This window comes from Nematolebias whitei, chromosome 5 (assembly GCF_014905685.2).
Source record: "Nematolebias whitei isolate Nwh7 chromosome 5, NemWhi1, whole genome shotgun sequence".
Taxonomy (NCBI): Eukaryota; Metazoa; Chordata; class Actinopteri; order Cyprinodontiformes; family Rivulidae; genus Nematolebias; species Nematolebias whitei.
In genome coordinates, this window is record NC_056502.1 from 38,579,413 (window position 1) to 38,603,564 (window position 24,152).

Here is a 24,152-nt window from a genome sequence, read left to right on the forward strand (position 1 = left end):
ATATATATAAATCACTTTATTGATTTTACCTTTCAAAATAAAAGCAAACTATGACAACAATGTCTCTCCCAGGGGTCTTGAACCTGCAGCTCAGGGGCCACATCTTTGGTTTTTCTCTTTATGGCTTTGATCAAAAAATAAAACTCGTTGGAAAATATTTATATTTAGAAGAAGCACAACAAGAAACACTAATTGTAGCAGTTCTCTTACTCAATATTCTACAATATACAAATAAGATTTCTGTAACTGATTGATACTATTATTATATTACACATATATTAAATGTATTATACATTATTATTATATTATAATAATTATTATTATACAAGAAAAGCAAACATATCAGTTTGTCCTAATGGTTTGTTAGCCTGTTTGGTGTTTTTCTGAAATCCACTACAAAAAAAAACAAAACATTTTAACTGAATTAAACCACAGATTTACACATCACTATATTGTGAAATATTGGAGGGTTTTTGTTCTTCTTGTAATGACTTGCCATGTACATGTAGAATAAAAGCTGCTCTTTCATTAGATTTTAAGCAAAGTTTTAGTAAATAAAAATATCAATTGTTATTGTAAAATCTTCAGTCAGTCGCAATAAAAGTTTGGGCTTTTACTTTGTCCTAAAATGTTAAAACACTGATAAATGTTTTGTTTAGTTGCATTACTTTAGTTAAATAATAGCCTTTATTTGTAAGTAGGTTCTGTGGTTCTGCAAAAAACTTTAGTGGAGAAAGGGGCAGAGAAGGCTCCACTGATTTTCAGGATTGCAGACCCCTGGTCTATTCTTAAATGGCATAAAGTAAATAAAAACAAAATTACTGTAAATATAAACACATACAAGTGTTTAAGGTAGTTTTAATTTAGGAGACAGGAGCACTGTCATGCTGGTTTAATAATAATAATAATACTTTATTTATAAAGCCCTTTAAAACAACCACAGCTGCAACAAAGTGCTGTACATATATGTTTAATTGGACATTAATGGTTTAATTTTGTTGATTTATCTCTAGTCACATTTCGTGTTCTCACTGTAAATAAAACTTGTGACGTTCAGCACATTTTTACCATTCATTCTATCCTAATACATTAGGAAGTAACTTGACAAGTAATATTTTCGTTAAAAACATTCAGTGATGCATCATGTTAGTAGAGCTGCAGGTGTTAACGTCCACACCTGACAATAAAGTTACTTAGTTCAAATGCAAACTGGCTACAGACGGCCATCGCTCACCATATTGTGTCGGTACAGGGTCAGGCTGAAATGTAAAGTGGGCCGCGTGTCTTCGTTGCGTTTTTAAACGGGAGCTGCAGTTCGGGGACAGTTTCAGTAAAGCGGCTCCCAAAGACCTTTGGGTGCCGGTACCGATGCCGGAAAGTTTCGAGTTTGCACCTCGGATGAAGAACCGAGCAGCGGCCGCCATCACTGTTGTCCAGGAAGGGCAAGTGTGGAGATCGTCTAGTACGAAGACAGGATCACTCGGTTGGAAAAATGAAGACTAAATTACTTTCATACTTTCTGCTTAAGCTAAATTTCTGACTACATGTCAAAAAACAATTTCCTCAGCATTAAGGCAAATTAACCTGTTTAAATATCACTTTGTGTAACTATGTCAACACAAGAGGCAATTTTTGAAATGCAGTATCCTGGAAAAGTGTCGGAGTAAGGACTCTTCTTTCTGCGCTCGCCATCTCGTCACGTTTGAGCGAAGACTGTGATTGGTCGAAAAGGAGGGTGGCGCGTGTGGCCGGCATAATCCTACTGCGCATGCTCAAGTAGCAGGGCTATGCGTCTAAATACCACTACCTTCCTGTAAAATATGTATAATAATCAGTGGTGAAAATCGGTCATTTTAGATCAATTGGGAGTATTTTTATTAGATAATTTTAGTCAGGGGTTGTAGTGATTTTATGGAAACGTACTTTTTCTGAAAATAAGCTGCCCAGCTCCATCAGAGTAAACTTTGGTCTTGGTTGTTCTGATTTAGTAGAATCAAACAAAAAAAAAAAATCCAGTTAAATTCCAGGCTGTGGGAAAACAAAATAAAACATTTTAATAATGTGAAAGATTAAGACAAAAGCGTGGACATTTTTTTTTTCCATAGTAACATTTTGTTTTAGTCCCAAGCCAACAGCCTCAGACCTGATGGCGATAAAATCACAGAATGCTTTTCACCTCTACAGTACACATCATTTCTCTGAACTTCAAGGTTCGCTTTCTTGTGAGGTTATGAACACTTGAAACTTGTTTTATGTTAATCCTGAATAAAATGTAGTTGAATAATGAAAACTACATGTTCAAATCCCTCTTTCATGCAGCTAGTTATTTATTAACCTTATTTCACCAGGCAAACCCCACTGAGATCACAGATCTCTTTTGTAAGGGAGTCACAAGCACGAGTAGAACATGCAAACTCCACCCAGGTCCAACCGGGGATTGATCCCTGGACCTTCTTGCTGTGAGGCAACAGTGCTAACCACTGAGCCACCGTGCTGCCGTACGTAACTGTATACAAAAATGAAAAATATAACCCAAAACATACAGGTGTAGTATTTTACTGTGATTTAAGTAAAAAGTCTGCACAACTTCTACAATTTCTTTTAATTGCTATTCATGTGACCAAAAAAATTAAATGATGCATCTCCTCATGCATCTCTTGTCGGCTGCCACAACTAAAACAACTCTTAAAAATAACATTGTTTATTCGTTAAACTATATATGCTGACCACTAAAATGACTGTGTATAAAAATAACCACAGATTTGACATGTCCTGCAGAACACAGTGATAGTGGTTAAGACAATGTTTGAAGGGTTGTTACGGCGATGACTTTGCACACTCTGCCACATCCAGCCTCCGGCCACTGCTGCACATTTTTGCCAAATTCTGTAAGAAGCAGAAAACTAGGTTAGCACTCTTAGGTGGCTGATGTTTAAGATGAAGTTCTACAAAATAAAGCTTACGTTTGCAGCTCGGACGATGCTGTTTGGAGACTGGAGGGCTGCCAGATCTGTTAGGATCCTCTTCAGATCGCTGTTAGAAGGTGGTACTGAAAGAAGAAGAAACGCAGTACAGTAAGAATCAAACGGTGGTTAGAAAATCTCCAAGTGGGGATTGGTTCATACGTACGTGGCTCAGGTGATGGCTGTGGCTTCAGCTTGAGGTACGAGTGTTCCAGCAGCTCTGCAATCGAAATTCTTTCTCTGGGGTTTCGAACCAAGCACCTCTGGTGAAGACAAATAGAAACATTTGAGCGTGGTGTGTCCTTATGATTACCGCCCGCCACCGAACCACTGGACAGATTTGAATGAAACTTTCAGAATACAAGTTTAAGACGAGTATCTACATCTGATAAATATTTGGAGCCAATCCCACTCAAGACACCCACCACAGCTGCAACACCAAACAACTCAGCCAGTTTTACAGCTATTGGGCTCAAAGTTGGTGTGGTGGTGGCTGAGAGTCCTCTTGAAAGCAAGACATCTTTGCTTAAGACATTAACATATACTGTTAAGAGTTAACAATGTCAGCCTGTTAGCAAAGTTTCTCTCACACCTCTGGACAGATTTAACAAAAAATATATATATACATAATATCATTGAATGTACAACTGATCAACATCTGGAACCCAAATCAAGATGGCTGCCACAGCTAATCTATAAATTGGCTTAAAAGCACTCAAAATTGCAGAAGCTGGGGTAAAGTTCATGTGGTAGTAGCTGAGAGTTATCCTCAGTATATACTCAGGGCATTACAAGTTTATTGAGATGCAACTATGGTGAACAGATGTTGTGGCCATTTTGAATTTAAACTTCACCATGAAGGACAGATAGACCTTTATTGTTTCATTCAGCAGTGTTTTATGTTGCAGACATGATGGATTAGAGCCGTCACTTCAGGCCTCATAGAGAAAACTCTGCGCTCAGAAATAATGGGAGTTGAGGGTGCACACTGGGGTCTTGGGGGGGATTTGGAAGAAAGCCATAGGATAAAGAAGTAGGAGGAGTGAAAGACAAAGCATCTACATTTTGATGTTTCAACTGTAAAAGGAAACGTTTGTGAAGATAACAGGAGCTTGTTAGGAAAGTTTAGCAAGCTCCCACTTCAGTTATAAAATTGGCCAACAATAAAATTACATTTGAACTCGGGCGATATTCAAGCCAAGAATGACGCCAGTATCAGAGGCGATACATAACTACGATGACATCACCTCCAACTCTCGTATATATGTGAGTCACAAAAATAATGTCTGCTCACCTTCAGCACATCAAGTAAATCCTTCTCAGGGATATCAGGGAAGTCGATCGTATGAGAAGGATTGATGATGGCGTGCAGCTTGGAGATCTGATTTGTGATGCTTTGGAACGGAGTCTTGCCGTAAGTCATGCAGTACAGGATGCATCCAAGGGACCACACGTCACCTTTGGGGCTGATCTGTGTGACAACATCCGTTAGTTTGACCTTTTAACAATATTTGTATTGTGCTGTTAACAAAAACTCAGCACAACACCGAGTCTGCACTTATGAAAGTTTTTAATTACGGTACATTATTTTAGCCACAGACTAATCGGTGTGTTGTTTAATGCTGTTAGACCCAGCAGCTGCCTTGGATACAGTGGACCAGCAGATCTTCTCGTCTTGCCTGGAGAACTGGGAGTACATTCAGGGTGCTGCTCTACAGCGGTTTAGATTTTACTAAACAGAGAGAAGCTTTTGTGTTCATCTATGAGCTTTTGAGTCCTCTGTAGTGACTCTCACGTGTGGAGTACCACAGGGCTCTATACTTAGCCCTCTTCTTTCCAGTTTATTTATGGGATCTGTTACCTGAAAACATGGTGTTGCTTTCCATTTTTATGCTGATGACAACCAAATTCATGTGGCACTAAAATAGGAAAAGCAATACACTGTGAACCAACTCCTGGAATGTGTTGAAGAAGTCAAAGCATGGATGTCCCTGAATTTTTTTTTTACATTTTAATGAGCAAAAGACAAAGGTGTTGTTTAAGTCCAGTAATGATTCCAAAGTTAGATCTAGGCCCTTTAACGCAGCATCTGACTCAGAGAGCAACTAACCTGGGTGTGAGGCTGGACAATGATTTTAAACTTGATGGATGGACTAAATCAGGGATCAAGTCCAGCTTTCATCACTTAGACAACTGGTCAAGGTCAAACTCTCTTTCACGACATCATTTTTGACATTTTAATTCATGATTTTATTACTATTTGTTTAGACTACTGTAATTCACTTTATGTGGGTCTGAGCCGGTCTTCACTGACTTCAGCTGATTCAGAACGCTGCTGCTCACCTTTTAACTGGTAGCAGAAAACAAGAGCACGTCACACCTGTTTCAGAATTACATGGGCTCCCAGTTGGTTTCTGGATTAATTGGAATGTTATTTTATTTGTTTTCAAATGTCTTAATGGTCTCACCCCACAGTATCTGTCCGACCTGCTCCAGGTGTACGTTCCCTCACGCTCTCTCAGGTCAGCACATCAGTTGCTGTTGGTCATTTCAAAATCAAAGAGAGGGCTGAGAGGTGACGGAGCGTTCAGTCGCTGCCCCTAAACTGTGGAACGAGCTGCCTCTGCACGTCAGACAAGCTGACTCACTTCCTGTTTTTAAATCTCCTCTGAAAACACTGTTTTTCTCCTTGGATTCTAACTCAGCTGGAGATGTTGGCTTTTGTTGCTTGTCCTTTTTATGATTTTAATGGTTCACTATTTTTACTATTTTCATTGATTTTATTGTTATGCTTTTGTTTGCTTTATGTGTTTTTATCAGTGTACAGCATTTTGACCAATGGTGTTGTTTTTAAAGTGCTTTATGAATAAAATATATTATTGTTCAACAAGGTTGAGTCAGGCCCTGGACAGATTGTTTTTAGTCCAAACGGTTCGTCTTTTATCCAGAAGACTTCTTCAGTCTGAGGAGCTGCAACAAACTCAGTCTCATAAAAGCCAGTGTTTATCGCTGCATACAAGACTGAGTTTGTTGCAGCTCCTCAGACTGAAGAAGTCTTTTGGATAAAAGACGAAATGTTTCAACAAAGAAGAATCCATCCAGAGGACCTGACCCTTGTTAGATTGCTCTAGCTGGATTATTGAGCATTAATCAGGACATATTGTAAAAAGAAGAAGAGTACCTTGAAGCGAGCTTTTCCTGGTTGTGATGACGTGTCTTTGATGGCTTCAGGAGGCATATAGTTCAGGGTTCCTACCTGTGGGGTCAACATGTTCAGACACAACAAGGAAGTGTTTCCTGGATTAATATGCTTTTATCATTTTGAATGAATTTCTCCCACCAAGTTAGGCCTGTCACGATAACAAATTTTGCTGCGCAATTAATTGTCTCAGTAATTATTGTGATAAACGATAATATTGTTTGAAATTTGACAATAAATAGTAATAATTAGTAATTATTGTCAAATTTAAGAAATATTGGTTAATTTTTGTGTTTACGGTAGTGCATTTTTTTAACCACTGGATGACAGTACAAGACTGTCTGAACCGAAAGATGGATAGTGAGGGAGTGAGCAGCGTGTCTCTAAGAAAAATGGGAGGGAGGCCCCTTGACGTGACATGGGCTGTCTCTCCTTCCTGTTTTTCTGTTCTCAAAATGGCGGACACTCTGTGTGGTTTGAGCTCTTTAGCATAGCATTTTTCCCACAAAGCTTTTAATTAAAAAACCAGAACACAAGTTCTCAACTTCTTTTTGCAGAGAAAAACATATTTTTACATGAAGGCACAGGTTTCAACTGTGAATTTAGGAGCTTCGACAAGACGGAGGTTTTTTCCCCGAGGTCGACCTGTTAGCTTAGCTTGTAGCTTAGCTTCTCAACCTAGCTGCTTTTAACGATCCAAAAATGTGATTTTCAACGGTTAAAACAGATTTTAAAGAGAAGAGAGAAAGGGAGGGGTCAGTGAAGAGCACCGGAGTTGAGCTTTTTGTCATCCAGTGTCTTCAGTAGAAAGAGAGAGACACGAAGAAGTGATAAAGCCAATAAATGAAAATGAGGTTGATAATTTTCATTTGTCATGCGATTGATTGATTTATTGTTTATCGCGACAGGCCTACACCAAGTTTCATTAATTTTGTTCATCATTTCAAATATTTGATCGTTCCAAGACAAAATCCAAACCAACAATGGACAAAGTATTCATCGGAAGTATGACTGACCTGGGAATCCTTCATAATGCTCGTCACATCAGGTTGGATTCTGTTTGCGATGCCAAAGTCGATTAGCTTCAGTGACGCGTTCACAAAGACAAAATTAGCTGGCTTCAGGTCACTGTGGATGATTCCTGCAGAACACACACACAAACACATTGATTACAGGTTTCTTTCCAGTCAGGGTGAGCACTGAGTCCATGGAGCAATAAAGAGAGAACCGTGTCTGTGGATGGTGTGGACGGCCTCCAGCATGTTCTTCCAGTAGTACTTTCTCTCAAGCGGGTTCACAGTTTTGCGTTTTCGCAGCCAAGTGTTCAAATCCAGGTTTCCACATTCCATCAACATGTATATGTAGCTGTTTGTTATTTCACTGCAAAAACACACGGAACAATATTGTAAATATATAGTTTACACAACAAAACTGACCGTTTCTGACTGGGAGAACAATTAAACTGGAAATGGTTTGATTCCTCAGCAGATAAAGCTTTCCACTAATGTAGACGTGGGCAATTTATGGCTCCAGAGCCAAAAGTGGCCCTTGGATACTCGATGTGATCCAACCCCCAGGAGTTTTAATTTAAAAACAAACAACTTTTAAATAAGGTGATGAAAACTTGCATTTTATCAATGAAATTTAATAAAGTCTATTAAACATCTTGGACAAATATGTTAAAGGTTAATTCCACTGAGCCTCAGGGACTTTACAAGAGAGACCTGATTTCTTAACAAAGAGTGACAACAGTGGATAACGACGAGAAGAATAGAAGGTCCCAGGATTAGACTGAACAGACCCTAAAATCAGACTTAGATTAACTAAAATATTGTAACAAGAGCCAGTACAGAAAGTATGTTTTATATTTCAGAAGAGTGTTGGGGAGACGTGTTTTTATCAAGCATGCTACAACAAGAAAAAGCCTCAAGTTTTCCAGATTATCTGTCTGAAAGAAAAATAATTTCCAATTCTCTACAACATGTAAGACATTAATGGTTCACACGTTTTCCACAGAACCCAACTTCAAAATGACCAACATGACATGCGTATTCTAAATGGACCGTGTACTCACTAATCGTAGAGCTTTATAATCTGATCGCTGTACTGCTGAAGGTGGTTCAGATGTTCGATTTCATTTTTGTAACTTTCTATCGTCTGAGCATCTGCCTCCTCCAGGTCCACGTATTTCACAGCAAACTGCTGCTTCTTCTGATCAAAAACCTGGTAGACCTAAAAAAAAAGGCAGCAATAATCAGTTTTAAAAGACGTCTTGAGTTGTGAAACATGATGGTATCACAGGAAGTAAACTTTGTTTTGTTTCACCTTGCTCGATCCACCACGTCCGATCATCTTGAGAATGAAAAACTGCTTCCCGTTTATTGTAATCGATTCATTGGACAAAACACTGAAGGAGCCCTAAAGTGAGATTAAGACGTACAATTCTGAATGAATATCAAGCCAAAGACTTTATAAAATCATAATAGACAATCCATAAATAATATACAGTGGTCCCTCGCTACTCCCTCGTTTTTCGCGGTCTCGCTCTATTGCGGTTTTTCAAAGTAAGACTGAACATGACAATTGGTTGATTGATGGATGAGCCATATTTAAAATAAATTATTTTCAATGATTTAGCACCTGTGTGCAGCCCACAAGTGCAGGGAGAAGCTCCCTCCTGCATTTCTGCTCCGTGCTGCAGCAGCTTCATGAAGAGTTAACTCTTTGCTGTCCAGATGCACCGACCAACTTGTCTTCCAACTTAAAATTCAAAGTAGGTCACATCGTAAAAATCATCATAATCACAACATATAAAAGTGTTAAAAGTTATTTTTAATTATTTTAGAACTTCTGTGTTCAGTTGTTTCAGTGTACTTGATCAAGAAGTACATTTGTGCTCCGTGCTGCAGAGCTGAGGCTGCGTGACATCACTTTGATGTCCTGCTGCACTTCTCTTCTCTACAAGTTAAGTTTAAATACTGTAACATTTTAAATAAACAATCCATGGATTGTTTATTTAAAATGTTACAGTATTTAAATTTAAATGATTTATTTAAGGAGGGAGATTGGGAGTAACAGGTGACGAGTGTGATTACAGCCTGGTGCATGTCATGACAACATTTACTGAACTTGGACTGCCCTAATTCACAGTTTGTCACTTATCGCAGGGGGTGTGGTTTACACAACCCCCACGATGAATGAGGTACTACTGTATATAAATAAATACTAAAATAAACTACTACTTACTACTTGTACTAAACAAGGGACTACTGTATATTAAAAAAATCACTTAATTTGAAATGTAAAGTTTTCTATGGCCCTAATCAGTGATTGTTCCAGTTTAATTTGTGGAGGGGGCGTAACAACAGTCACATATTCAAGTGATCCTACCACTCATTCAAATTTTATTGATCCAGGTTAGTCTCACTGAGCCTCCAGGACTCATTTACAAGAGAGACCTGATATGAAGTACAGACAAGAATAAACTACAGTAAAAATGCAATTAAAATAAAAGCAGTGTTATAAAACAATAAAACAAAGTGCAGTAAAACAAGGTAAAATACTAAAAACAACAACATATTTGCTTTGATGTTTCTATTGACCTTATCAATGTTTAAAATCTGCATACCTGCATAGCTGGATGGTGCAGTTCTTTTTAAACGTGTGTATTTAGAAAGTTTTCCCTGAAATAGCTTTATAATTTACAGATTCACACTGAAACCCATGTTGTTCTTGGTCATTCTTTGAGAGAGAAAATATGAGGTTTTATTTGCACCTTACACAATTTGTACAGCCTGTATTGTATTGAACACTAGATAATCTTTCTGAGGATTACATTTTTATGGGTTTTTTTAAACCATGTGAAATGTTTGATAACCAGTTCTCCTTTACAAGCTTGACCTGGAAAAGAAATTCATACAATGCTTAAAGGGGGAAATTGTGTTCTCTTAACAAGAACTGTATGAGTTGATGAACAAACAAAAGAAAATGTACCCTCTAATGAAGCAATTAGACTGAAAGTTTCCCCGGACATCTTTAAAGACAGATCATCAAATTATCAGGGAGCTGTTAAAGCTGCTTTTTATCCAACGTGGTTTCAAACAACAGCCACAGACTGCAGGTTCTGGTCATGTTGCTGAACCTCCTGCACTGTGTGAACAGGTTGGAGTTTTTTATTGATACAATCTCTGCTCTGAGACCCTCCTCAACAATTTTACACAGACTCTACTTCCTCCATGCTCAGCTGCTTTTGAACGGTTTGAGCCGGTGATTCTTGATGTTTTAAAGGACGGTGTTCCCTCTCGTCTCTTTAAGGAAGTTTTCCACGCTCTTGGTCAGAGGTGGGCAACACTTTTTCCCAAAGGGGCACATCAAGTCGTTTAAAGCAATCAAAGGTCGCATAGAGAATAAGAAAATGAATTTTCTTTATGACAGATCATCAAGAAGACCTTTTTCTTATTGTAGCATAGTTAGCGTTATAAAACAAGTCTTTCCAAAAGCATTTAGGAATATAAGACATATTCTGTAAACTGGCTCTTGTCATATATATTCCACATTAGCTTAACATGTTATACATGTTAGTGGAAATATGCAAAACAAACATGCCTTAAGTATGTCTCAAGTCTTTAAGGTTCTGTCTAGTTCTGGAAACGCAATGACTTGAAAATTGTTTTTTTTTTAGTTTTGCTCAAGTCTCATTGATAAATTGTCGTCTTTTTTTTCTTTTTTAAATCAAACTTTAATTAAAAAGTTATGTTTTTTTGTTTTTGTTTTTTTACTAAGGGTAATGGGGGCCTGATGGAGACTGTCCAAGGGTCACTTTTGGCCCTCAGGCCTCAAGTTGCCCACATGTGCTCTTGGTGCGTTAGTTCTTGTCCTGAGGAACATGTCCCTGTCATCAGGCTGTGTTCCAGCTGCTTTCAAACATGCTGTGGTGCAGCCTCTCACAAAGAAGAACCACCTCGACCCAACACTGCTCTTAAATTACAGACCTATTTATAAACTGACTTATCTGTCCAACATTTTAGAGAAAGTTGTTTTAAATCAACTTTAACTGTTGATGCAGGAAGCCCTGCTGTTTTAGTGCTTTTAGACCGTTCTGCTGCGTTTCATACTGTGGACCACAACATCTTGTTGTCACGACTGGAGCAGGTGTCCGGTATCAAAGGCACAGTTTATACTGGTTTAGATCCCACCTGACTGACGGGAGTTTTTCTGTTCATTTAGGGGAATGTTCTTCAACTCCAGCTCCTCTGATCTGTGGGGTCCCTCAAGGGTCTACCTTAGACCCACTGCTTTTTAATCTCTACATGTTGCCTTTGGGGTCCATTTTTAAAAAGGATAACTTACATTGCTTTGCTGATGATATTCAGTTGTGTTTGACCATTAAGTCAGACAGGGTCACTCCACTGGAACCACTCTTGAACTGTCTAAATGACATTAAAGTCTGGTTAAAACTAAATTTTCTGAATTTAAATGAAAATAAAACTGACGGCATCATCTTTGATAAATGTAACACCCTTGGCCCCTTGTCTTCATACAACCACTGCACTGTCAGGAATCTGGGAGTTATTTTTGATAGTACTTTTAAATTAGACAAACATATAAATGCTGTTGTGAAATCCAGCTTCATTCAGCTAAGACTTATTGCCAAGCTGAAGTCTTGTCTCCCTTTCAGAAACCTTGAAAAGGTGATTCATGCTTTTATTACCTCTCGTTTGGACTACTGTAACTCATTGCATGCTGGTTTAGACAAATCATCTTTGCATCGTTTACAATCTGTCCAGAACGCAGCAGCGGCTTGTCTTTTAACAGCAACTAAGAAACACGATCACATAACCCCTGTCCACTTCCAGATTGATTTTAAGATTTTATTTCTTGTTTTTAAAGTCTTAAAAGGTCTGGCCCTGTCATATTAATGTGACCTTATCAACGTCTACACTCCAGTCACAGCACTCCAGTCTACCAACCAGTTTCTCTTGATGTCCCCAGATCCAAACTGAAATCCAGAGGTGATCGGACTGTTGCGGTTGCTGCTCCAAAACTGTGGACCAGTTTACCTGATCATTTAGAGACTGCTCAGACTGTTGAGACTTTTAAATCTTTGCTCAAGACTCATCTTTTGTCCTGGTCTTTGATCCATGCAGTCTGAGAACAAGTTAGAGCTGATTTTTGTTTTGTGTTGTATTTTATAGTCATCGTTCTTTATTTTATTATTTTTTGAATGGCACAAGATGTATTTTTTTACTCTTTTTAATCAGACTTAAGTGTAAAGCACTTTGGTCAGTTTTTGTTATGTGTTATAGAAATAAACTCACATTGACGCACTAAACAAAATCCACACCACATGATCGTCCACCATAAGCTGGACACAGTGGTGTGAAAATGAGTGGTAGGCTGTAAAGAAAATGGTACCTGTGAAGTCTGGAAACCAGTTGCTTGGGTTAGAGGTGTGCATGGCTGCTGAATGGGTCCAGTTCTGTGAGACGCTACGACAGAAGATGGCACCTCCAAACCTCGGTTTACAACAGGAGTTATAAAACTAAGAGACAAACGGAGAATTAAATATCAGGGTTATGTCTATGCACTTGATCATCCTCAAAAACAACAACAAAAATCCTTATAAGGCAATCAAGGCCAAGCTATTTGTAGAATTTCTGAGTAATTCAAAGCCACTCCTAGAATTCAAGCAAGTCAAGATCTTACCTGTTTGCACTTGGGTTTGTGCGGCCACTAGGAGTCTGGCAGACAGATGGTGGGTTCAGTCTGGACGGAAGTTGGACAGAGGGGGTCACCAGATAAGGAACGGGCTTGGGATCAGGAGGTGTTGTCCTTTCAACCTGTAAACAGACACAAAAACAGTAAATAGTTTTGAAGTATAAAGATTTTGAACAGCTGTTAAAATATAATAAAATAAGATAAAATATTAGAATGGAATTAATCCACCAAAATATCCACTGCTATATTCCACATACGTTTACAAAGTTAAAACATTTACAAGCTCGTTGTAAAGACACCTAACAGACCTCTGGGAAAACGTGCCGAGTGATGAAACCTGGAACCTTCCGCTCTGATACCAGCTCCTTGTGGGGAGGTTTGACTGGTTCCACCGAGTGGGTCACAGGGACCCGGGATGGAAGCTGTACTTCCTGGTGTCCCCCACACGAGGGCACACTTTCTGAAACACCTGCTGGCAAATGGAAGACAAACACAAATAGTTCTCAGGAAAAGTTGAAGGGTGCTGATGCAGCTACAGCCTGATATATAAACTGCCCAATATTAATTTAACACTTACTTTTTCAAGTACCAAAATAACGTGACCGGACAAGAACACAGGTTGAAAGCTGCACACACAAATTAACTGGGATTTTCAAAAACCAGACAGCTCAGCTCAAAACTGCAATACTCATAGTTCAACGAGACTGCAACTGAAAATGTATTTTTCCCTCATACGGAGTCACGTTTGAGTTGTCAAACATTCAGTGGCAGAACTGTTTGGTGGCCGTGCTTGTTTTATGAGTCTACAGTGATTCATGTAAGAAACAGGACAAGTTAAAATACTTTCACTTCAAGTTTAGGCGAGAAAATTCTGATGTAAGATATAATGAAGGTCAATAAGAGTTTGAGCACTTAGGAATCACGAGGTCATTTAGCAGAGAGACACCCGTGGCGAAATATAAACATTTCTGCATTTTGAACGATAGACGATAAAATAAGTGTAAATTTGTTGTAAAAAGGAAAGTCTGCAAAGATTTTGGAAAGTGTAGACAAATTTAAAGTTGTTGCATCACACTATAAATTAAACATTCTGTGGTAAAATCTTCAAAAAAAACATAAAACTTTATGGAAAACTATTAATATCAAAAAGCCAACTCAGTCACTTCAAGTCCAACTTTGTGCAACCCATTTAAATCCTACGTTTCATTATAGAGTGGCTAAATGTGCACAATAGTTTTATCAAAATACAACTGATGTGCAAATAGAATAGTTGTTGTTTTTTTTCCCAGTTTTATGAATTTTGTCTACTTTGTATGACATTACAAAAAGTCCTAGCACATTATTCACATTTAGACTGTAGCATTTGGTGAAATGTTTTAAAACTTCCCAAGGTTGCAAAAAAAAATAATAATAAAATAAATAAAACTTGTGACAGAAACAAAATATTAAGTATTAGTTTAAAAATAAAAGTGGAAAAGTGAAAATATCTGACTTTCAGCTGCACATGGATCGCCCATCAGTGACTCTGTGCAGGGGTCCTCCTCCTTTGGGGGCACCAGTAACATTTCCCCAGCTTTAAGGTTGCGTATGGCTGTGTCCAGCAGCTCCACTGGTTTGGCATTTTGTGTCAGAGCTTTGTGCAGAATCGAAGCTGCTTTCGCTGCATTATCTAAATGAAGAAAGAAAACTATTATTATTTCATTACAATCTTTAAAGACTAAAACAAGCACAACAAAATCATACAAGTTGGACACGACGACATTTTGAATTATATATTTATTAGTACATAATCTGAAGGAAAAATCAGTTATTCATTCAACCTTTATTTATGCTTCAAACTGTCTCTCTATATTTTTTTTTTACAAGTTTTCTTTTAACTCTGCCACTAAAGGGGCCAGCACTCCATCTGAAGCAGCCAACTCTGCTCTCGTCGTCATAGTTGTGTGACCAAAATGGCGTCATTTTGTTCTTAGAGCAGCTTCGCCTGCTCATTCTCAACACAAAGCCCAGACCAAACTTTGTCTCACAGGCACCAAGGATTGTGTCACAAGTTTGTTATTGTAGAACTGCGCTCAGACACTCAGCTGGTCGACTCTTCAAACAGTAAATCAGTCAAATGGTCAAAAACTCCTGGATGGAGATCGTGCAGACATCGTGTGTGTGTGGAGGAGTCTGTCTGCTGAAAAGTGTGGCGCTTTATTCATGATGGACTTGTGGCCAAACAGCGGCTGCAGACAGACTGGAGACTCTGGTGGGAAGAAACCTGCTTGGTGATGAATATTGTAGTGGGAGGGGTTACCCAGGAGCTCTGGGTCTGTGCCGTGACTATGAAAGGTGTGTGTGTGTGAGTGTGAGACTGAACACCCTGCAACCACGAGCCGACTGTTCGGCTGCAGATGGAGCATGCTGGGACCTTCACTATACCAGTTTAGTTTTACAGAAGTTAAAAACTTCACCGTTCCTGAGCTGCTCCCAGCCTCGTACCTTCAGAGAGCTCAAACTGGGCATGTGCAACGTGGACGAAAGCGAAACCATTGCAGTTGGACCTCGCGAGTATGAAGTGATCACGTGCTTCATCTGGATCTTCAATGCTACAGGAGGGAAATAAAAAAAAAACAAGTTTTGTCAACTGGATTATTCCTGTAGCCTAACTGAAAATACGCCACACTCCAAAATAAAAAAATGGAATAAAGGTTCAAGCGGACTGACCCCTTCAGTTCTGCATATCGAACAAGCATTCGGGCGTAGCTGGCGTTTCTTCTGTACTGCCTGATGGGCAGCCTGGCGAAGACTTTGGAATAACAGTCCTTGAGCTTATTGAGGAGGCCGGTGTCTGTGTGAGGGTTGCCTCTTTTCTCCAGTTTCATCAGGTAGGCCCAACACGACTCAGGGGAATTGGAACTGATGATCTGATCAAAGACGAAAGTTACGTCTGCAACACAAAACCAGCGTCAGCGCACGTCGAGCACGCAGATCCAAAGTTTTACTGAAAACTGAACAAGCTGCAGGGTTCTGACAGGTGACGCGTTACCTTCCAGTCTGCAGCCTTTTGTGCCACGTGTTTGCAGCAGTGTTGTGGTTGAGTCCCCCTGGTCTTCACCATGCTCATCGGGACTGAAAGTTGGTGGCTGAAAACACAAACAGCCTTTGTTTTGGAATGGAGTTAAACAAGTTCACCCAATAAGCCACAGGAAATTAAACTAGCCTTTCTTGAAAGAATGAATATTGCTCTCTGGCTTACACGCCAACGTTTTAAACACAAACCCTGAGTGCTCAGTTAGTGCTCCGAGTATGTGAAGGAGATGACTCAGCTAGAACCACCCCTGACTGGAGCGCTAATTAAAAATAATAACGGGGTTATAGCCATGTTAGCAATTGCTACGTTGAATTAGTAGTACCAACCATCTGTATTGAGCTGAACCCAAAAGATAACTAGAGAAATTTCATTTCCTGTGAAAATGCAGTGTGAATGCTTATTGCTGAAGAACTTGCTGAAAAACAGCTGAAACGAGCTAAAAACATGCTGAAATGTAGCTGAGATGGAAGAACAAGCCTAAGTTAGCAGAAGAAAGTAGAAAGAACACATTTTTGCTGAATTTGGTTTAAATAAGTAGAAATTAGCACAAAAATGAGGAAATTAGCTAAGAAAGCTGAAACTAATTAATTAATTAATTTATTGTAATTTCCCTCTGGGATTAATAAAGTATTTTTGAATTGAATTGAATTTAATTGAATTAGCAAAACCTAGCTGAAAAGTCAGAAAGAAGCATAAACTACCAGAAAGAAAGACAGCTCAAGTGTGCTCAATTAGGCTGAAAGAAGCAGAAATTAACACAAAATGTAGAAACTTTCTAAAAAAAAAGGCAGAAAAAAAAAAAAAAAAAACAGCTGAAAAGTAGCTAAAAATGCAGAAAGAAGCTTAAATTACCAGAAGCAAGTGAGAGCACATTTTTGCTGAATTTGTCAGAAAATTTAAATGAATGCAAAAAATTGGGAATTCGCTGAAAATGCTCAAATAATCATAAAAAGAGCTAAACAGTAGCTGAAATAGCAAAAACAATAAGCTGAAACTTGCACAAAGAAGCTGAAAGGAGAACAAAACAGCTGAAAAAACAGCTGAAATTAGCTAAAAAAACTGTTTAAATTTGCACAAAGAAGCTGAAAGGAGAACAAAACAGCTGAAAAAACAGCTGAAATTAGCTAAAAAAAACTGTTTAAATTTGCACAAAGAAGCTGAAAGGAGAACAAAACAGCTGAAAAAACAGCTGAAATTAGCTAAAAAACTGTTTAAATTTGCACAAAGAAGCAGAACAAAATGTGAAAGGAGCAGTAAAAGGTTGTAAACACATCTAAAGATTTGAAGGATGTAAAATGAGCTCAATTCATTTTCTGAGAAAAAAAAGTGTCAGAACAGGCTAAATATTTCAAAAAGCTAAAGTTGCACCAATACCAAAAGTCATAGCAGGATTGTCCTGAAAGAGCTGAACGTTTTGATTTATGATTTGGTGAAATAGCACAAAAGTTGTGGAATGAGAAAGATGATGAAAAACGTACGGAAGAAAAATGGATCACGAAAGAGTGAATGCTTCGTGATCATTCACACAATCAGTTAATCAGTTGTAGATGAACACACAGACGAAGAATTACATGATCACCCACCTTTCATGATGGAAGCAATAAAGAAAGACAGAGCAAAGATGCTAAACGTGGTCGACTGTGCTCACCTGATGATTGACAAAATCCCTGTTTTCTGCATTTATTCTCAAAGAAGAGAGTGGTACCATCACACTGCCGTGTGACCCAGAGGTTTGCCTGAGAAGAATTGAACATCCATTAAAACAGGAATAGTACAAAAATACCTCTTGGGGAATTCGTGTTTAAAGAGTCGTGGTTTTACAGAACAAAGCAGAACTGAGAGTGTTGGGATTAAAAGTAGGACTCAAGGATTGACAGCTAGATTATTTATTTTGACATTCATACTGTAGTTATGGTTTCACACGTTTGGACAGAATACAATCTGTCTACGAGTGTCACCAAAATATTGCTTATATTTTTCTACTTATCCCTGTGGTATGCATTTCTATCTTTAATGAGAATGTTTTCACAACATTATAACATTGGCAGATATTCTGACTCAAAGCAAACGCTATTTCAGTCCCTTTCAATCTCTGACCTCAACTGAAACCTCAAATCCAGAGTTAAACTCAAAACTACTCAAGCCACTGGAGTTTTCTGACGTTTTCTAAATGACGTTCAAAAACTTGCTGTTGCTGAATAAGGTGGAACGTCAGCTCATAACTATAACAACCTAAAACTTTTTCAGAATCACTTTTATTGGGCACGTTTGTGCAGAGACAAGGAATATGACTTTGGTTTCAAGTGCTCACAGCGTACAGACACCATGTATAACGTTTAGAAACTTACAGGATAAAAGAAACACTATGTGCATGTAGTCCCTGTGACGGACTTGCGACCCGTCCAGGGTGTACCCCGCCCCTCGCACAATGATTGTTGGACATGGGCACCGGCGACCCCCGTGACCCAAAATGGAAGAAGCGGATAAAAGTAATGGATGGATGGATATGTGCATGTATTAGTATATACAGCCTTTTTAAATAGAATGAAAGAAAAGATAAAGAAGGCAAGTTGTGATTAGGTCTGTCACAATAACAAATTTTGCTGGGTGATCATTTGTCTCAGAAATTATTGCAATAAACAATAATATTGTTTGAAATTTGACAATAATTACTAATTATTGTCAAATTTAAGAAGAAATGTTGGTTAATTTGTTTTGAGTGCAGTAACTTTTTTGACCACCAGATGGCAGTATAAGACTGAACTGAAGGATGGATAATGAGGGAGAGAGCAGCATGTCATTAAGAAAAATGGGAGGGAGGCCCCTTGATGTGACATGGGCTGTCTCTCATTCCTGCTTTCTGGTTTGGTGAGCAAAATGGTGGATGCTCGGTGCGGTTTGAGCTCTTTACAATAACATTTTTCACACAAAGCTTTTAATTAAAAAAAATAAAAAAATCAGTAAACAAGTTCTCAGCTTCCCAACATTTTTCAGTCAGGTCATCTGGACAGTTTCTTTTTTTTGTGCTGAAATATTTCGCTTCGGTCCGGAAAGCTTCATCAGTCAAGGAAGCACACAACAAAACTGATTCTTCCCCCAACAGCTTACTCCAAAGTGGAACAAACCAGTTCTGCTTGTGATAAGATGGTCTCTTTGGTACGCCCCCTCCTCCCTTGCCGGCCCACTTCCTTGTTGACAGTCGTGTCAAAATGGTTGAAAACAACAAAGGCAAAACATTTCAGCACAAAAAAAAAAAGAAACTGTCCAGATGACCTGACTGAAAAATGTTGGATTGTATACCTGGATTATTGAGCATGGACTTTGTTGTTCTCAGCTTCTTTTTGCAGAGAAAAATAACTTTTTACACAAAGGCACGGGTTTCAACCATGAATTTTGGAGCTTCTACAAGACAGACGTTTTTTTCCCCTCCCTGAGGTCAGCCTGTTAGCTTAGCTTCTCAGCTTAGCTGCTTTAAACGATCCAAAAACACGATTTTGGATGTTTAAATTGGATTTTAAAGAGAAAAGAGAAAGGGAGGGGATCAGTGAAGAGCACCTGAGTTGAGCCTTTTGTCATCCAGGGTCTTCAGTAGAAAGAAAAACACGAAGAAATGATAAAGGAGATAAATGAAAATCCATCCATCCATTATCTTTACCCGTTTGTTCCATTTTGGGTCACGGGGGTCGCTGGTGCCCATGTCCAGCAATCACTGTGCGAGGGGCGGGGTACACCCTGGACGGGTCGCAAGTCCATCACAGGGACACATAGAGACAAACGAGACAAACAACCATTCACTCTCTCACTCACACCTAGGGACAATTTAGAGTTACCAATCAGCCTAACATGCATGTTTTTGGTCTGTGGGAGGAAACCGGAGCACCCGGAGAAAACCCACGCATGCACGGAGAGAACATGCAAACTCCACCCAGAAAGGCCCCCGGACCAGGGTTTGAACCAAGGACCTGTTCGCCGAGAGGCAGCAGCTCTACCAGTTGCGCCACCGTGCTGCCCATAAATGAAAATGATGTTGATCATTTTTATTTATCATGTGATTAACTGAGTTATTGTTTATCATGACATGACTGTGATAGTGCAGATATGCTTATTACGGTACTCGTTTCACAGCAGAGTAGCTGGTGTTGAGTTCATCAGAGATCGCCTGGGGGGAGAAACCGTCTCCGGGTCGGCTGTTTTTTTGCTAGTAGCACTCTGTAGCACCAACCTGAAGGTAAAAGTTCTAAATCTGGGCTATTCAACTGGCATTAGGATCAAATCAGGTCCACAGGTGTGCTCAGCTCTGCCCACCAGTGGGTTCATTTTGAAATGAAACTATATTTTAAATCATAAAACAAACTCATTTATTTAATGAGAATAACTGCTGGATGTCCGACCCTTGAGCTCTTGGCTGTCAGTAACGGTGGCCCCTGAGCAGTTTAGTTGAACAGCCCTGATCTAAACATGTTCAGTCAGGTCATCTGGACGTTTCTTTTTTCTTTTCTGAGACGTGCCATTTCCCTCATGTAGGTCTCTGGTAAATCCCAGAGAGTTGACGTGCTTCCAACCTGGATATCAGAGAAAAACTCAGGATCGATGAACACTGTAGAAAAACTGCTTAGGAGTTGCTCTCTGGTGAAAGTAACTGTAGCATAGCAGCAAAGAACCGTGGAAAAAACACAAAGTACAAGCAAGCAAAGTACCAATTAGTACCGCCAAATTACCGCCATCTGAGTTAACTTTTGCAGATATAAATAGATGCAATAAAAAAAACACCTGTTCAAACTTTTGGGAATGGTCACATCAGTTCTTTTGGACACTTTTCCACTGATATTCTCATGGTCGTCATCGTTTTCTGGAATGGAGAATGGTAGAACTGGTACTCTCCCTGGCTACAAAGCAAAAAGAAAACTTCAGCACTCAAAGGACTTTCTGCTCATTAATACTGACCACTGGACTGAAACTCACCAAGCCAAACGCTCTTTTGCTCTGAGATCCAGTTCTCCAGTCTTCATCTGAATATCCAGGCAGTGCCTCCATCCTAACAGCAAGCCAGTCAGAATGACAAGATGCTCTTCTCCAAAAACAAATTACAATTATGAAATGTTTTAATCTTACCCAGTGCTGAAAATACTGGAAAGCTGCAAGTCATCTGTCCCCTCCGAGGTTCTGCCAGATTTCTGAAATTCTGAGGCTTTTTTAACCGAACCCTGAACAAAGCTGCTGACTAATTGGAGAAAAAACATGAAAACAGAGAAAAATATCAAATTTTAGACCTAGCATTCCTAGAACAAATGCATATTGCATAATTGTATTTTAAAATAAACTTGTACTGAAAAATGACAGTTGTAGTTGTTTTGGTCAAACTTTGCAAAAGATGTTATGCTTTGAGCTCATCTGGAAGATCTTGCAAGATGTGTTAGAGCTCAGAATACGTGTTCCTAAGATGGGGCAAGACCATTTAAACTGTATAAAACAAACAAAATAAAATAATATTAAAACAAACTCAAAATGAGCAGGTAGTCAGTGGAGGGAAGCCAGATGTTGCCCATTTCAAACTCCAGTTGGAGGCTGAGCAGCAGCGATCTGGACCAGCTACAGGCGTCTGAGGGAGGACTGGCTGACTCCGAGGTAAAGAGCGTTACAGTAATCCAGCTGATGTGATGAAGGCATGGATTACTGTTTAAAACAAACACCTTCTACATTCAAAGCACTGCATAAAGACTGAAAATTAGCTTCTTTTTTTTTATCGCAATTAAAAGGACAAGCTCTATAACTTGTACCTGCTGTTCTTAATTTGTTTAATTTTTTTTTGTTTCACAATTTAATATTTTAATATTGTTGTCTTAACTGTGATGTGGTAACTATGATTTGTATTTGCTGCCACATATCTTGACCAGGTCTCAATTGAAAAAGAGGTTTTCTTTTATCTCAGTGGGACTTTCCAGGTTAAATAAATAAAAATGGACTGAATTATAAACATTAATGTGTTTGCCAAGTTTGCTTAGCTACGGTGGCCAACGTTAATTAAACTGACTCGAAAAGTTAATGAGATGTAGAAGTTTATTCAGTGATTACTTTCAGTGAGTTTCATTAAAGTCCACCTGTTCATGAGATACTTTGGGTATACTTACAACAACAACAACAACAACAACAACAACAACAACAACAACAACAACAACAACAACAACAACAACAACAACAAAAGCAAAAACATTGTCATTTTGCCTTTGGTGGTGGGTGAAATTAAGTATAACAGGTAAGTTCAAGTTGTGTTTATTTGTCATATGCAAGGTCAACACAAGGTTAACACAAGGTCAACACAAGGTCAACACAAGGTCAACACAAGGTCAACACAAGGTCAACAGTACAATGAAATGCTTGGGATGAGAACAACCGATTCGACTGGCTAAAAAAAAAAATCAAAAGAACAAACAAACAAGAAATACTAAAACATGGTATGGTAGCAACTAAAGTAAGGTATTATGCTAAAAACAATAACATTGTGGTTTTACATATTGCTCTAAATACAGAAAAACTTGCAGGAAACATTTAGTAAAACATGAAGGAACACTCACCTGGTACATTCTCCTTCTCCTCCGAACAGAACCGTCGTGTTCCTGCCTGCATGCTCTGCAGCGCAGCCTCCAGGGGCTCTTTGGGCTTGGTGCCCTCCTCAATCGCACTCTGCAAAATGTGGACGCCTCTTTTTGTGTTGCCTGAGAACACGGGACGAGATGAAAGATGTAACACACCATGATAATGTTAAACTAAAAGCAATGACAAGAAAAGAAGTGCAATCTTATTTTACCTTGAGCATGCTCAAACTGTGCATGTGCAATGTGGACAAAAGCAAACTTTGGACAGAGAGATCTTGCCACTTTGAAGTTGGCCTCCGCCTCATTGACGTCTTGAATTCTAACAGATGAGAAAATACTTTGAAATGCAAACTGCAGTTTAGTATTTGTTGTTTAAAATGTGACTTTACTCACGCTTTTAGCTCTGCAAATCTGACCAACATCCTGGCATAATACTCATTCTGACAATGTTTACCAAGCGGCATGTTGGAGAACACTTTGGTATAAAAGTCTATAAGCCTGTTGAGGAAGTGATAATCCAGATGGGGATCCCCTTTCTTCTCCAGCTCCATCAGATAGGAGTGGCAAGACTCAGGCGAGTTTGAGCTGATGACCTGGTTTATGTTATCTGTGTCATCTGAAACAGAAGAGTTTTTAAACCTACATAGGTTTTAACGTGAAGGGGCTTTTAATAGCAGGACCAGTCTTACCTTCGTTGAGATACTTTTTTTTAATTATATTAATCTTTTGGTAAAGCTTAGCCAGCTGCTGATTCCTGTCGGTGTGCTCCTCTTCCTCCATCTGAAAACAAGAATTATGCATGACGAAAGGAAACGTTTTTAAAACACGACTGTCACAAATCAACAGCGCCACAGCTTCCTTTGTAACAACGTTAGGGCTAAACAGAAACGTTAGCTTAGCCTAAATCTGTGCTGTTTTGATGATTGGTTCGTCTCTAAAACAAATAAAAACATCCATCAGACCTTCCCTAAAACAAATACATACACTATTTGAGATGCGTTGTTTTGTATCCAACATGTTTTCTTTTATTTTAAATACAAAAACACAGCTTTTTAATAGTTTATGCGTCAGCGCAACAAGCTAACACTTAGCATCGCCTTTAACGAAGTTAAGATTAAACATAACGCCGAATATCAAGTTACATTAAAAACGGCTTTTTAAAACTGTGACAACGTAAGTCCGTTGAAAGTTATCTCACCGTGTTTATGCTGTCATTAAATTCCCCAAAGAAGCTATGTTGTAAGTTATTGAGCTCAGCGCAAAACGAAGAATGGGTATTCAAATATGCCACTTCCGACCAAGTCACGCACTGATTGGCTGGTTCCTGATGACGTAAAATGCATCGTCTTCAAGCAAACGCGTAAAAGTCGTTAACCGGTACTCTTGTTTGGTTATTGCTACTGAAACGTGACGTTTACTATACTTTATACTTTACGAAGAATTTACTCTGCAGATAGTTTAATGACTTGAAGTACGGAATTGCTTGAATTTAAATGTAGAAGTGTGGTTTATCTTGGCAGCCTTTAGCTTGCATGCACATTAGTTAATGTCATAGACGCAATAATGCTGTATTATTTGTTGCAGCCATTTAGCTTTTATTTGTT

General features: G+C 38.9%; 2 protein-coding genes across 2 annotated transcripts in view; both read right to left on the reverse strand.

Annotated features, from left to right (window-relative positions):
* The window catches only part of bckdhb (branched chain keto acid dehydrogenase E1 subunit beta), an 82,633-nt gene extending 81,189 nt beyond the window's left edge, over window positions 1-1,444 (reverse strand). The window contains exon 1 of the mRNA XM_037677161.1: window positions 1,235-1,444. Within this exon, the coding sequence (XP_037533089.1) occupies window positions 1,235-1,424 (190 nt within the window). The 5' untranslated portion in view covers window positions 1,425-1,444. The remainder of the gene's footprint in view (window positions 1-1,234) is intronic.
* Window positions 1,445-2,817: 1,373 nt separating this feature from the next.
* ttk (ttk protein kinase) lies at window positions 2,818-23,846 on the reverse strand. The gene is made up of 25 exons (XM_037677162.1): window positions 23,747-23,846; window positions 23,238-23,328; window positions 22,942-23,164; window positions 22,761-22,867; window positions 22,528-22,668; window positions 21,068-21,176; window positions 20,918-20,990; window positions 20,726-20,841; window positions 17,604-17,691; window positions 15,911-16,007; window positions 15,589-15,811; window positions 15,364-15,470; window positions 14,384-14,548; window positions 13,188-13,351; window positions 12,868-13,001; window positions 12,577-12,703; window positions 8,488-8,580; window positions 8,237-8,394; window positions 7,391-7,542; window positions 7,179-7,303; window positions 6,145-6,219; window positions 4,258-4,434; window positions 3,130-3,226; window positions 2,964-3,049; window positions 2,818-2,886 (listed from the first exon to the last, which is right to left on the reverse strand). Exons 2-25 carry the CDS (start codon window positions 23,326-23,328, stop codon window positions 2,818-2,820), a joined length of 2,997 nt encoding a protein of 998 aa, XP_037533090.1. The 5' UTR covers window positions 23,747-23,846.
* Between the last annotated feature and the right edge of the window lie 306 nt (window positions 23,847-24,152).

Coding starts and splice junctions, on each gene's coding strand:
- ttk (XM_037677162.1), bottom strand. CDS start 23,328: ATGGAGGAAGAGGAGCACACCGACAGGAATCAGCAGCTGGCTAAGCTT. Junction 17,692..20,725: donor ATTCCCAAAAGTTTGAACAG/GTGTTTTTTTTA, acceptor AATTCTTCTCAG/GCAAACCTCTGGGTCACACG. Junction 15,471..15,588: donor CGATATGCAGAACTGAAGGG/GTCAGTCCGCTT, acceptor TCCCTCCTGTAG/CATTGAAGATCCAGATGAAG.